This window comes from Chrysochloris asiatica, unplaced genomic scaffold (genome assembly GCF_000296735.1).
Source record: "Chrysochloris asiatica unplaced genomic scaffold, ChrAsi1.0 scaffold00271, whole genome shotgun sequence".
NCBI classification, from domain to species: Eukaryota; Metazoa; Chordata; class Mammalia; order Afrosoricida; family Chrysochloridae; genus Chrysochloris; species Chrysochloris asiatica.
The window spans coordinates 2,783,300-2,797,686 of NW_006408789.1; the positions used below are offsets into that span (position 1 = coordinate 2,783,300).

The 14,387-nt window shown below is 37.4% G+C and overlaps 1 protein-coding gene across 1 annotated transcript in view; it reads right to left on the minus strand.

The window, feature by feature from the left end:
• SYNE1 (spectrin repeat containing, nuclear envelope 1) overlaps window positions 1–14,387 on the minus strand; it is a 554,350-nt gene that overhangs the window by 438,273 nt on the left and 101,690 nt on the right. The window contains exons 12-13 of the mRNA XM_006874353.1: window positions 9,821–9,933; window positions 9,108–9,276 (exon numbers count right to left, since the gene is read on the minus strand). Coding sequence (XP_006874415.1) covers window positions 9,108–9,276; window positions 9,821–9,933 — 282 coding nt within the window. The remainder of the gene's footprint in view (window positions 1–9,107; window positions 9,277–9,820; window positions 9,934–14,387) is intronic.

Genomic DNA, 14,387 nt, shown 5'->3' on the forward strand with positions numbered 1-14,387 from the left:
GCACCTGACAACAACAACAACAAACATCTTTTGGGTGTTTTCAGCTTTAAGACAAAATCCATTCGATGTCTCATTCCAAGTGCTCTTCTGAATCCAGTGTGAATTTCCGGCAGCTCCCGGTTGATGTACTGCTAAAAACATTTTTGAGTTATATTCAGCAAAATTGCTTACATGTGATATTAGTGATACTGCTTGATGATTTTTGCATTCCATTGTGTCACCTCTCTATGGGATGGGCACAAATATGAATCTCTTTCAATTTGCTGTTCAGGTAGCTGATTTCCATATTCTTGGCATAGATGAGTGAGTGCCTCCAGCGTTGCATCTATTTGTTTTAACACCTCAATTTGTATTCCATCAATTCCTGAAACTTTGTTTTTCCCCAATGCAGCTTGGACCTCTTCCTTCAGTATCATCAGTTGTTAATCATGTGCTACCTCTTGGATTGGTTGAACACTGACAATTTCTTTTTGGTATAATGATTGTGTATCCCTCCCATCTTCGTTTTATGCTTTCTACATCATTCAATATTTTGTTTATAAAATCCTTCAATATTGCAACTCCAGGCTTGAATTTTTCCTTCAGTTCTTTCAGCTTTAGAAATGCTATTCTCTTCCCTTTCAGTTTATAACTCCAGGTCTCTGAGCATTTCAACATCCTTTACTTTGTCTTCTTGAGCTGTTCTTTGAAATACTTTGTTCAATTGTTTTACTTCTTCATTTCTTCCCATTGTTTAAGCTTCTTTACACTCAAGAACAAATTTAAGAGTTTCTTCTAATATTCATTTTCGTCTTTTCTTTCTTTCCTATCATTTTAATGGCCTTTTGCTTTCTGCCTCTATGACATTCTTGCTGTCATCCCAAAACTCCTCTGGTCTTCAGTCATTTAGTGCCTAATGCATCAAATCTGTTCTTCAGATAGTCTCTAAATTCAGGTGAGATGTAATCAAGGCCAGATTTTAGCTGTCATGGGCTTGTTTTCATTTTCTTCAGCTTCAGCTTGAACTTGCTTACTTGCAATTGATGGTCTGTTCCACAGTCAGTCCCTGGTCATGTTTCGACTTATAATATTGTGAGCTTCTTTCTCCAACTTTGGTCCCAAAGATGTAGTCCATTTGATTCTTGTGTATTCTGTCTGTGGTGCCCCAAGTGTACGTTGTTGTTGTTGTTTTGTTAGGAGCCGGTGAGTGGATTCAAACTCAGAACTAAACACTGCCCAGTCCTTCACCATCTTCACAATTGTTGTTAAGCTTGAGCCTACTGCTGCTACTACTGTACCAATCAATCTCATTGAAGGTCTTCCTCTTTTTCGCTGACCTTCCGCTGTACCGAGCATAATGTCCTTCTCCAGGAACCTTTCTCTCTCCTGATGATATGTCCGTAGCATGAGAGATAAAGTCTTGCCATCCGGGCCTTTAAGAAACATTCTGGCTGTACTTCTTCTAAAAAGTTTGTTTGTTCTTCTGATAGTCCGAGGTATTTTTAATATTCTTTTCCAACAACATAACTCAAATACATCAATTATTCGCTGGTCTTCCTTATTCATTGTCCAACTTTCACATGCACTTGAGGCTATAGAACATACCATGACTTGGGTCAGATGCAACAAAGTCCTCAAACTAACATCTTTGCTCTTGAATATGTTAAAGAGATCTTGTATTACATATTTGCCCGATGTTCATTTAATTTCTTGACTGCAGCTTCCATAAGTGTTGCCAGTGGATCCAAGAAAAATAAAGTCTTTGAAAACTTCAATTTTTTCTCTGTTTATCATGTTGTTATTTATTAGCCCAGTGGTGAGAATTTTTGTTTTCTTTATACTTAAATGCAACCCATACTGAAAACTGGTTTTTAATCTTCATCAGTAAGTCTTCTATGCTTTCAACAAGCAAGGCTGTATCATCTGCATATTGCAGGTTGTTACTGAGTCTTTCTCCAATCCTGATGCCACATTCTTCTTCAGATAATGCAGATTCACAGATAATTGGCTCAGTGTACAGACTGAATAAGTACAGTGAAGGATTATAATCCTGGCACACACCTTCCCTGAGTCTCAGTGATTCAGTGTCCCCTTGTTCTGCCTCTTTGTCTATTCAGGAGCACAATTCAGTGTTCCAGATACTCTTTATCGGCAATGTTGACTGATCAAAGTTGTCACGATCTACACAGTCAAAAGCCTTTGCATAGTCCATAAAGCACAGGTAAACATCTCTCTGGTATTCTCTGCTTTCAGCTAAGATCCATCTGACATCAGCAATGATATCCCTCATTCCACTTTCTCTTCTGAATTTGGATTCAACCTCTGGCAGTTCCTTGTCAATGTACTGTTGCAGCTGTTTTTGAATTATAGTCAATCTTTTATTTTGTTGGGAAAAAAAAAAAAAAAAGATTTTTGCAATAAGTCATTAGTCTTACAAAATTCTCTCATGTGATCTCCAGCATCATTTTTATCACTATGGCCATATTCTCCATGACTGATCCTTCCTTCTTGGCATTTCAATCACCAGTCATTATCAATGAATGCATATTAATTGAATGTTTGATCAATTTCAGACTGAGACATTGTTAAAATTCTCATCATCATTTGCTTTGGTGGTTGGTGCATAAATCTGAATGGTAGTCACATGAACTTGTCTTCCTTGTAGCATATGGAGAGCATTGTGTCACAGAGAGCATTGTACTTCCAGGCAGATCTTGAAATGCTGTTTTCAGCGGTGAAGGTGACACCATTCACACTGAATTTATCATTCCTCGCATAGTAAACCATATGACTTTCTGATTCAAAATTACCACTACCAGTCCATTTCAGCTTTTTTATGCCTAGGATATCTATCTTTATGTATTCTATTTCATTTTTGATGACTTTTAATTTTCCTAGATTCATCCTTCATACCTTTGACTATTAATGGATATTTTCAGCTGTTTCTTCCCATTTTGAGTTGTGCCACATCAGCAAATCAAAGTTCCATTTTAAAGATTTGATCCATTCATGATATTAAGGTCAACTCTACTTTGAGAAGACAGTTCTTCCCCAGTCTTATTTGGAGTGCCCTCCAACCTGAGTGGTTTATCTTCCAGCACTGTATCTGACAATGTTCTACTGCTATTCATAAGGTTTCCAATGACTAACCATTCAGAAGTCTTCTGCCTCTCCTTCTTCCTAGTCTGTCTTAGTCTGGAAGTTCCTCTGAAATAGGTGCACCATGGGTCACCCTGCTGGTATTTCAAATATCAGAGTCAACACTTTCATCATCACAAATTTCTAATAGTTTAAAAAAAATTACAGATAAAAATGCTAAACACAAGGTCAGCAGTTTAAACCCACCAGCCACTCCTCAGAAAACCTACAAAGGGTCGCTCTGAGTTGGAACCGACTCAATGGCGCTTAACAGCAGAAACAACCATCTCTTTACGTACAATTTACATATATAATAGCGTCACCATTTGAAAATGGGCACTATAAAATAGATAACACATGCAGTAGAGAAACATTAGGTAGGTTTTGATATTGTTAACTCCAGGAAATATAAAATAATCCTTATATTAAAGATGATTTATTCTTGAACCTCTAAAGCAGAAAATGAATACAATTATGAATACTTAAGAGTCCTGGTGTGGCACTGTAGGTTAATGTGCTAGACTGCAAGGTTGTTGTAAACCATAAGTTCGGCGGTTCAAACTCACCAGCTGCTCTTCGGAAACGCTATATAGGGTCGCTATGAGTTGGCACTGACTTGATGGCACTTAACAACAACAACAGTATGAGTACTTAACAACCTATCACCAGAGATTCTTTAGTTTCTTTTAACAGTGCGATGAGTTCTTAGTTCTTGATCCATTAAAAAGATTTTATTAATGCCACAATTATAAAATGCAAATGAAGCTAAAGTTCTGCACAGAACGCTGATGATGTTGGATATGAAGATTGAAAATGTTTTCATGGGGATGCAATTCCACCAACATCCTTGGTTATTACTGATAAGTGTTTATCATGCCTTGCAAGATACAATTGAAAAACATTACACGTACAGTATATTTCACACCTCAAGAACAGATTTCATATACTTTTAGGTTTGTAAAGCAGACACTGATATATTAATTATTCTTCAAGGATAAAGTGAATAGAAAAAGTGTAAGTGTCCTGGTTGGGAGTTTTCCTGATGAATACTTTAATTCAACAATTTCAGTAAGACTTCTTAATTTTGTTTGAGAATACAAGAAGACAATCGTAGTTTGTTTAATTCATTATTTAGCTTTATCTCATAGTCTTCAACTAGGGAAAAAGTAATGTATGGTCACTTAAATTTTTAATAATTTTACTGAACAGAAACACATCATGGTTTGATCTAAAGTGAAAAATGACACCTAAGATTCCAGATATCGAGGTCAAGAATTTCAAAAGAGAAAGCTATATGACATAGTTTTGAAAAAAGTCACCACTTACTTACGTGTGGCACAAATTTCATGAGTCTAGTGAAAACAATTTCCTTAAATGATCCCAGAAGTGGAAATAGCGCCTGTACACACATCAAGCCTTCAATATCCTCTTGATAACAATTAAATTTTCTCTTACTAATCATTATTTGAATAATTAAAATGGATGAGAAAGAAAAGTTTATTTCCAATATCATTGCCCATCCAACAAGGAAAAGAAAGTTTTAAGAATATTATCAATTGTGTGAAGACTCAGTGTGGTACTTTGGGGGTATCCCCACTGTCACTGTCATTTGGGGCTGCCCTGGAGTTTATTTAGACTCAATGGCGATCCCATTTGTACAGAGCAGAACTGTTCTACAGGGCTCTCTTACAGCTGAGACCTTTGGGAAGCAAGATCCCCAGGACTGTCTCCCGAGGCACCTCTGGCTGGGCTGGAACTGCCAACCCTTCAGTTTGTAGGATGTACAGCACTTAACTGTTTGTGCCACACAGTGAGGTCTCCCTACTAGATAGAATAGAATGAACTTTTGAAAGGAGATATCTTATTTTTTATTTTAATTTTTTGCTGTTTCTTTTAAGTTGGCCCTTGGGTTTTCGTAGTTTTGTTTTTTCTCTGAGTGCATGGTAAATCCATTTAATAATATTGTTTAGTGTATTAGAATCACTTTAGTCGGAGAACTGCCAAATCTGTTTCCCTGTAAGATATCGAGAAAAGTGCACGAGTAAATACTAAAGTATACTTAAGGCTGCAATGATGTTACAAGTTTATTTCTTTCAAAAAGAAGATTTAAATTGGATATCAAGTTCAAAAAATAACTTTTAAAAGTTGATGTTACTTCAAGGAATACAAATTACTTTTTCTATTCCACTAAATAGAAAATATCTGTCTATTCCACTAAATCCAAAGTACTGTTGCTGTTGTTGTTAAGTGCGGTCGAGTCAGTTCTGACCCATAACGACCATGTATAGGGTTTCCAAGGAACAGCTGGTGAGCTTGAACCGCCGACCTTGCAGTTCAAACAGCTTTGCTGTCCAGCGCATTAACTCACAATGCCACATGGAAGTGACTAAATTTCCACTTTCAGAAGAATGAGAATAAAAATTAAATAGTTTATCAATTTCACTTGAAGAAAGTGAAACCTGGTAGGATTTCTTTTTTCACAGATTAATTTAGAGGAATGGTTTCATCAGCATTGGTTATTTACATGAATATAATTTGTGATCTGCTGCTGCTGCCCGTGAGTCAGTCCTGATCATACCTACCCTGTATAGGGTTTCTGAGGCTGTAAATCTTTACAGGAGTAGAAAGCCTCATCTTTCTCCTGTGGAGTGGCTTTTGGATTCAAACTGCTGACCTGTGGTTAGCAGCATAACCCATAACCTATTCTACTACTAGGTGGTGACCACAAATCATACAATTACAATGAATGTTTGCATTTCGTAAGTTACACTAATACAATTGACAATTCCAAGAGCTCTTCTCTTACTTTTCTGTGAAAGAAAGAGGGAAATGTTGTCCTATTTTTTCTATAGTAAAAATGAAGCAAGTCTTACATAGTCGATCAGGTCAAGAATTCTGAGAGAAAGAACTGAACCTTTTGATTTGCATTACAATTTGTGGTTAAGTGTCATCCCATCTAGTCCATTTCAACTCATAGAGACCCTGTATAGGGTTTGAATGAGCGGATGATGAGTTTGAACCGCTGACCTTGCAGTTCAAACTGACCTTACAGTCGAGCACTTATCCCATCTACAGAAACACACCACTATCACACAAAATATTTAGTATTTTACAGAAATAGCAGATGGTCTGAACAAATTGCAACAAACAGTTGTGAAGTATATCTAAGAATTCATTAAGCACTTCTGGTCTGCATTCCTGGACACCTGGTAGAACAGGTAAGTAAAAAGCACTTTACAGAACTGATTAGTTTTCACCTTTTGTTTTTTTAATGACAGATGAATCAGATTAATTTGAGAATTCAGACTAAGGAAAAGATATATAAACTTTACATACGAATATTATTTTTCTGATTTGGGGGTAGGAGCATATGGCTCATTACAATACTTCTTTTTTTAGAAACTAAGGAAAGAGTTGCATGACAGAAACTGATTATATGATATTCTGTGAAAGTTTTCACACTCTTTGAAGCATTCTGTTCTAAAGAGAATGAATTTCCCACAAACCCCAAAATGATGCCAGAGACTCTAAGTGGAACAGAAGGAAAAATTTTATGTCATTTTTTTGTTCCTTAGAAGAATCAGCATTATTCTATTATTATTATTATTTAAAATGTGTAGAAAGACTACAACTTCCAGAAAATAAGTCATCTACAAAGTCACATGGATATTAAGTAGCTGTGCCAAGAATCAAACACAGTTCTGTGTGACTCTGAGAGAGGTGGGGCTTCAACATCGCCTTCTCCCATCCCTTCCCCATCTGCCAATGCTTTGCTATCACATAAATAATAGCAAGTCTCAAGCTAAAGTGCCTAAGCATAAACTGTTGTCAAATATAGATGACTATTAAATGAAATGATTAACTTATGTGAGCCACAGTCTTCAGATGACTAAAGTAGAGATACCAATGATTTAGGCTTTTTAATTTAAAGCAGCTTTTTCATAGCCAATTAGGTTACATAGCCCCGTATTTAAGCAAAGGGCTTTTGATTTGGAATGATTTACATTCAAATCCAGGTTCCACCTCTAACCATTAGTGGCCCTTGAGTATGTGATCTGGCTTGGAAACTCCCCAAATCTCCACTGTATATAAAACAATGTGAAACACCCAGGGGTCAGGCTGAAATTGGCATGGAAAAGAGCAGCACCCTATGGACATTCTAACTACTGAACAGAAAGTCAGTTCAAACTCTTTCTCAGTTTAAGGAGAAATGAAACATGAGCAAAGAATGAACAATAATTCATGGTCACGATTAATATAAATAGGCAACCTTCTTCAAGAGATGAGAATATTAAGAAATCTTCATTAAAACATGTTATGTTTGTAAAGTAATTATAGCAATTTTCAAATCATTTTGAGAGTTGCAAAGCATTTAAAATTAGCAGCTTAGTGAACTTTTCTAACTTCATGGAGTAGGCAGGAAGTACTGATTTTTTTTTTTTAATCATTAATAACAATTCTCTATTTATATAGCCTTTATTTTGAGAAGTTCAAAGAGAATTGCTGGCATCATTGTTTTGGAATATCAACCTAGTGGAATGGTCCCATTAGACATTTGAATCTGATTGGCTGTCTTTAAATAACTAGAACAAAGATGAAACTTGTATAATTACCTACTTGGCTCAGTGTGTATCATTTGACAAGACTACACCTGAAAATATAAATGCATAACTACATTTAATATTTAAAGGAATCATGCGATTTTTTAAGCTTAACATTTTGGATTTTTTGTTTTACTTTCCAAAAATATGATTTAAGGAGCACATGACAATTATGATCAATCAAAAATGGATCTCATAGTTTTGACAAATGATTCCTAAACTATTGAATAGATCTTAAGAAACCTATTACTGGAATCCTCTTAAATCTTAATTTTAAAAATGCATGTTGCTCACTCATTACTTAAAAAAAGAATGAAAATGCAGCAAAAATATAATCCTGATGCTTCTGTAAATGCATGCTTTTAATAAGTCACTCAGTAAGTACACACAGAGTTACTAAGATTAGTCTGGGTAGAAATAGCTTTATATTGTAAAAGTTCACTACACTGTCATTTTTAATCTGTGATGAAACATAAACGGAATCGTACTGGAATGAGAAATTCTGTAACAGATTAATTTGTGAACAAACATATATTGCCAATAAGCTTGTACGAGGGGATATGGTTAATTCACTAAGAGAAATAAACCACCTTTAATCAACATAATATACTAACTACATGTAAATGGCAACAGACAATCACAGTATAACATCTTTTTGTTATTGTTGTTAATGTAGAACTGTTATTCCATGTGCATTCTACACAAGAGGGCTTCAACGAGTTGAAGGGAAAATGGAATTAAAAGACATTGGAATTTTCCCACAAACTTTTTGAAACCCCCTTATAGGATTCTATATATTTCTACATGAAAACAGATATCTCCAAATATGAGATAATATTTACATATCAAGTTGGTACAGCGCTTCATAGACAACATTGGACTTTCCCTGAGTACACAGAAAACAAACAACAACAAAAAACAGAGCTTGGGGGGTGATTATGAGGAAAGATAAAAGACCTAATTGAAAAAATTAGAATTCAAAAGATTGTCTCCATATGAATAAGTTATATTTGTTCTAACACAGAAAGAGTGGTAGATAAGTTTCCAGTACATTCAATTTCTATGGTGAGCCTTACCGTCAAAGTCGTGGGTATGTAGGGCAAAAACTTTTATTTTTAAGCAATAAAAGCCAGGCATACCTGTTCAACACTGCTAGTGCACCAAAACCTTCCTAAACAAGAGTATTTTAGAGGCTCAAATTTCTAAAAATATCAATTTTAACTTCAGATAATTATCAGGGGGTCATAAAACATCTATCTAATCCATCTCGCACCAGGCACCTTTATTCTTTAATTATGGATGAAAAGAGAGCCTCAAATAAACTGGTAGATGTCAGATGCTGCATCCATGCTTCCTCTATTTCTCTGTCAAAGCACAAGGGACACTCACAATGTAATTCTGCAGCAGTAATTCCACGGATTCTCTTCGCCCATACTTGATGATCCAAGACTTCAGCTTCGACTCTGCAAGAACCAGCAGTGAGAGCAGACGGTACTTTAATTCTAGAAATTCCATTTTCATCAAGTGCAGCTCTGATGTGGAGGAAACAAAATGAAACCTAGAAATAAAACACCGAGAATTCACAGAATGTAACTAATAGTAACCAAATGATGCTTCTTTAAGCTGTTACATGTCAGCTTTTAAAATCAGGCAGCCTCAGTTCAGGGTCCTTCAACTCTGGTGGATCACTATCTGTCTGGAGATCTGATTCCTTTTCTGGGTGTCTGTTTTAAGGCAAAGGATTGATTGAAGTCTGATTTAGTGCTTTCTCTTGCCAACACATCGCTCCTGGGTTTCTTTTCTAAGCTGCTTTAGCAATATTACATAATGTTCCTTACAGTATCGAATAACAATACAGCCCAAGAAGAAGCTTTCCCTGTGAATTCCAGGCTCTCAATAAATTCAGGTTTACTCTTTTCAATTCACAACATAATAGACTCTTGGCATTCTTAGCAGGTCTTATGGAATCCTGATGTTTAGTTACCAACTGTAAACATCTCTGTAGAAAAAAGAAATCCCTTGCAAAGGAAAGAAATGGTAAAAGCACCCCTTCCCCCAGGCATTTTATAAGAGACTTCATTGCAAACCAAGCATTCTCTTACCTCTCTGCCATGTCTTCTAACTGATCTGGGGGCACAGGGATCCCGTTAACAGACCTGGTTCGGTAGATTTCATGGAATGCTCTTTTGTGGGCATCTGTGTTTTGAAGCAGATCCTAAGATACAATTTAAAAATAAAAAAATGAGAAATTAGAAAACGTGTTCACAGGAGGCAAAGGAACATAATTTTCAGGCTGCACCGATGAGTCAATGTGTTCACCAATTCAATCATGCTGCCACATTCATGTGCAGCTTGGTACCTATCCCAGGCTTTTTAACCTTCACGGGAGTCCAGTACTTCTATAGACTAAGACGTTGTGCTCGGCTGGGTCTAGTCATTATGGCATCATTGAAACACACATGACATTTACACAGCAATCCACTCAGGCATTTTAAAGGCACTTGATGCAAAGGAAAATGCAATTGCTGCTATACAAAGTGGTATGTTCATATTTTTCTTTTTCTTGATTTTGTATATGTTGATTTTAAAAAGCTTCAAAGTAGGCATAACTAATGCTTCCTTTTAATGGTAAAGGGTATAAGGATTTCAGTTGCTATTTCATTTCAAATGAGTAGTGTTGCTGTTGTTGTTGTTATGTGCCGTGAAGTCGGTTCTGACTCACGGCACCCCCTGTACAGGGTTTCCGAAGCTGTAAATCTTTACGAGAGCAGAAAGCCTCATCTTTCTCCCACAGAACAGCTGGTAGTTTCGAACTGATTAACAGCCTGATTCGTAACCACTATGCTAGACCATTATAAAGTGTTATTTGTTTCTGTTTAACATAAGTCAATTACATTGCAATATGTTCTGAAAATAGCCTTATGGTTAGCAAACATCAAACAAGTGCAAAGAATGTCCCCTACCGATGACGATGAGAAGACTGAATGTGATATTCATAAATATTATTTATAGACTGTATAAAACCTTGTAGCGATCCACTTGACTCAGATCCTTGGTAACCCCATGTGTGCTCCATAAGGTTTTCAATGACCCATTTTTCAGAAGTAGATTGCCAGACTTTTCTTCCCAGGTGTCTCTGGGTGAACTTGAACTTCCAACTTAGGAGAGAACATGTTAACACTTTGCAACACCCAGGAACTCACGTAGACTGTATGTTGTTGTGGTTAGGTGCCACAGAGATGGTTCAGACTCATAACAACCCTGTGTACAACACAATGAAACACTGCCCGCTTCTCAGCCATCTTCACAATTGTTATGTTTCAGCCCATTATTGAAGCCAGGGTAACAATCCGCCTCATTGAGGGTCTTTTCCCCCCGCCTTTTTTTTTTTTTTTTTTTTTGATGACTCGACTCTACCAGGCATGCTGTCCTTCTCCTGGGACTGAATCCTCCCGACACTAGGTCCTTAGTATGAGAGCCAGCGTCTTGCTATCCTCATTCTAAGGAGGCTGTATTTCTTTCAAGACAGATTCATTTGCTCTGCTGGCAGTCCATAATACTTTCAATATTCCTCACCAGCATTATAATTCAAATGCATAGACTGTTCTTTGGTCTTCCTTATATATTGCCCAACTTTCACATGTGTATGAGGTGATTGAAAATACCATGCTTTGGGTCAGGAGCACCTCAGTCCTCAAAGTGACATAAATTTAAAGTCTTTTGCCGCAGATTTAAAGTCTTTTTCAGCAATACGTCCTTTGATTTCTTGATTGCAGCTTCCATGAGAGTTGGTTGTGGATCCACGTAAAATAAATACTTGGCAACTTCAATCTTTTCCCCATTTATGATGATGTTGTTTACTGGTTCAGTTGTGAGGATTTGTGTTTTCTTTATGTCAATATGTAATCCATATTGAGGGCTATAGTTTTCATCTACGTAGGTAAATACTTCAAGTCCTCGTCAATTTCAGCATATCTCTGGCAGTTGCCTGTCAGAAACTGCTTTTGAAATGCATTCAGCAGAATTTTACTTTCATATTAATGATATTGTTTGATGATTTCTGCATTCTGTTAAGTCACTTTCTTCAGGATGGGCACAAATATGGATCTCTGTCAATCAGTTGGTCTTCCAAATTCCTTGGCATAGATGAATGAACATTTCCAGAGCTGCATAGGTTTGTTGAAACATTTTAATTTGTATTCCTTCAATTCCTGGATCCTTGTCTTTTGACAATGCCTTCTGTACATCCTGGGACATTTTCCTGAAATTGCATCAGTTCTTATGCATTTTCTACCTCTTGAAATGGTTGAACATCAACCATTTCTTTTTGGTACAGTGACTCAGTGTATTTTTTCCATCTTCTTTTGATGTCCAACATTTTTCCCATTGTTGTTGCTACATGCTGTCGAGTTGGTTCCAACCCATAGCAACCCTGTATAGGGTTTCTGAGGAGTGGCTAATGAGCTTAAACTGCTGACCTTGTGGTTCAAACTGACTCTGCAGTCCAGCACATTAATCCATTTACATGCATTATACAATATCACACCACTTTGCCTGTAGAACCCTTCATTTTGAGTCTTGACTTTTTCTTCAGTTCTTTCGGCTTGAGAAATGCTGAGCATGGTCTTCCCTTTTGTTTTCTAACTCCAGGTCTTTACAGATTTCAATATAATGCTTTCATTGTCTTCCCAAGCTGGCCTTTGAAATTTTACATTCAGCTCTTTGAAAGTTCCTTATTTTTTCTAGTTGCTTCAGCTTTTCTACACTCAAAAGTACATTTCGGAGTCTCTTCTGACATCCATTTTGATCTTTTTTTTTTCTTTTCTGTCTTTTTAGTGACCTTTTGCTTTCTTCATGCGTTTAATGTCATCCCACAACTTTTTTGGTGTTTAGTCACTAGTGTCTAATGCATCAAATTTGTTCTTGAGATGGTCTCTGAATTCAGGTGGGATTTATTTAAGGTAACAATTTTATTCTCAGAGTTTTCATTTCTTCAGCTGCAGCCTGAAATTGCATATGAGCCACTGATGATCTTTTCCACAGTTGAGTCCTGGCATTGTTTGGACTCATGAGATCTGGCTTTTCCATGGTCTGCTCCCACAGATACAGTCAATTTGACTCATGTGTAGTCCAGATGGTGAGGTCCATGTATACAATCATCCTCTATGTTGTTGAAATTAAGGTATCTGCAATGAACAAGTCATTGGTCTAGCACCATTTCTATCACGAATGACTAATCCTTCTTCTTTGTTTCCAACTGTTTCATTCCAATCACCAGTAATTATCAATGCATCCTGATTGTATGTTTCATCAACCTCAGCCTGGAAAAGTTGGTGGTGGTGGTGGTTATGTGCCGAGGAGTCAGAACCAACACATAGCAGCCCTGTACAGGGTTTCTGAGGCTGTAAATCTTTACGGGAGCAGAAAGCCTCATCTTTCTCCCATGGAACAGCTGGTAGTTTCAAACTGCTGACCTTAAGGTTCACAGCCCAATTCGTAACCACTATGCTACCAGAGCTCCTTGAAAAAATTTGTAGAATTCTTCAATTTCATCATCACTGGCTTTAGTGGTTGGTGTGTTGTTGGGAGCTACTGAACCAAAAGTCTCAGACTTGGGGGTAGTTTAACCAAAGGATTGCAATTGACCAGTTGTGGTCCAGAAAATCGGGCTGTTCCCAGGTCAAGCTGCCCCCTGAGGAACTTGCAGGGCTGCCTCGGGGGACAGGGAACTTGCAAGGTTTTTCCTTGTACGTAACCATGACCTTCAGCTCGGACACGGCAGTGTGTAAATTTCACTGGTAGTAGTATAACTGGCATGCATTTTTATTGCATGCTGTTGAGTGGGTTCCAACTCATAGAGACCCTATATAGAGTGTCAGAGGAACAGCTGGTGGGTTTGAACCACTGACTTTGCGATTAGCAGTCCAGTGCTTATCCTACAGTACCAGGACTCCTTGTAGGTGTATAAATAGAATCCTATACAGATAGCATTGTACTTCAACATAGATCTTAAAATGCTCTTTTCAATGATGAATGTGACGCCATTCATCTTCAGCTTGTCATTATCAGCATATTAAACCATATGATTGATTCAAAATGGCCAATGCTAGTCCCTCTCAGCTTGATAGTTAGTAAGAATCAAAGTATAAAGCAAAACTGATAGAACTATGGTGAGAAACTGACAGATTTGCATCACTGTGGAGGTTATCAAAACTCTTCTCTCAAGGATGGGAACAGAATAAAGTGAACAAGAGGGGCACTGACGTTAGAGGAGGAAAGAGTTGAATTTCTGTGTCCCTCAGGCTTTTAGTGGTGACATCAGGTGTGATTTTGAGTAAGATGGCAATCGGTGGAGCACAGGTCTGACTTGATCTCGGTGGGGGTTGGGGGTCTTTTCAAAAGATCATTCTGATTGTTCTACTGAATATATAAGGAGCTCTGGTAGCACAGTGGATTAGGAGCTGAGCTGCTAACCACAAGGCCAGCAGTTCGAATCTTCCAGCTGTTCCATGGGAGAACGATGAGGCTTTTCAGCTCCTGGAGCTCTGGTAGCGTAGTGGTTACGAATCGAGCTGCTAACCTCAGGGTCAGCAGTTCAAAACTACCAGCTGTTCCGCGGAAGAAAGATGAGGCATTCTGCTCCTGTAAAGATTTACAGCCTCGGAAACC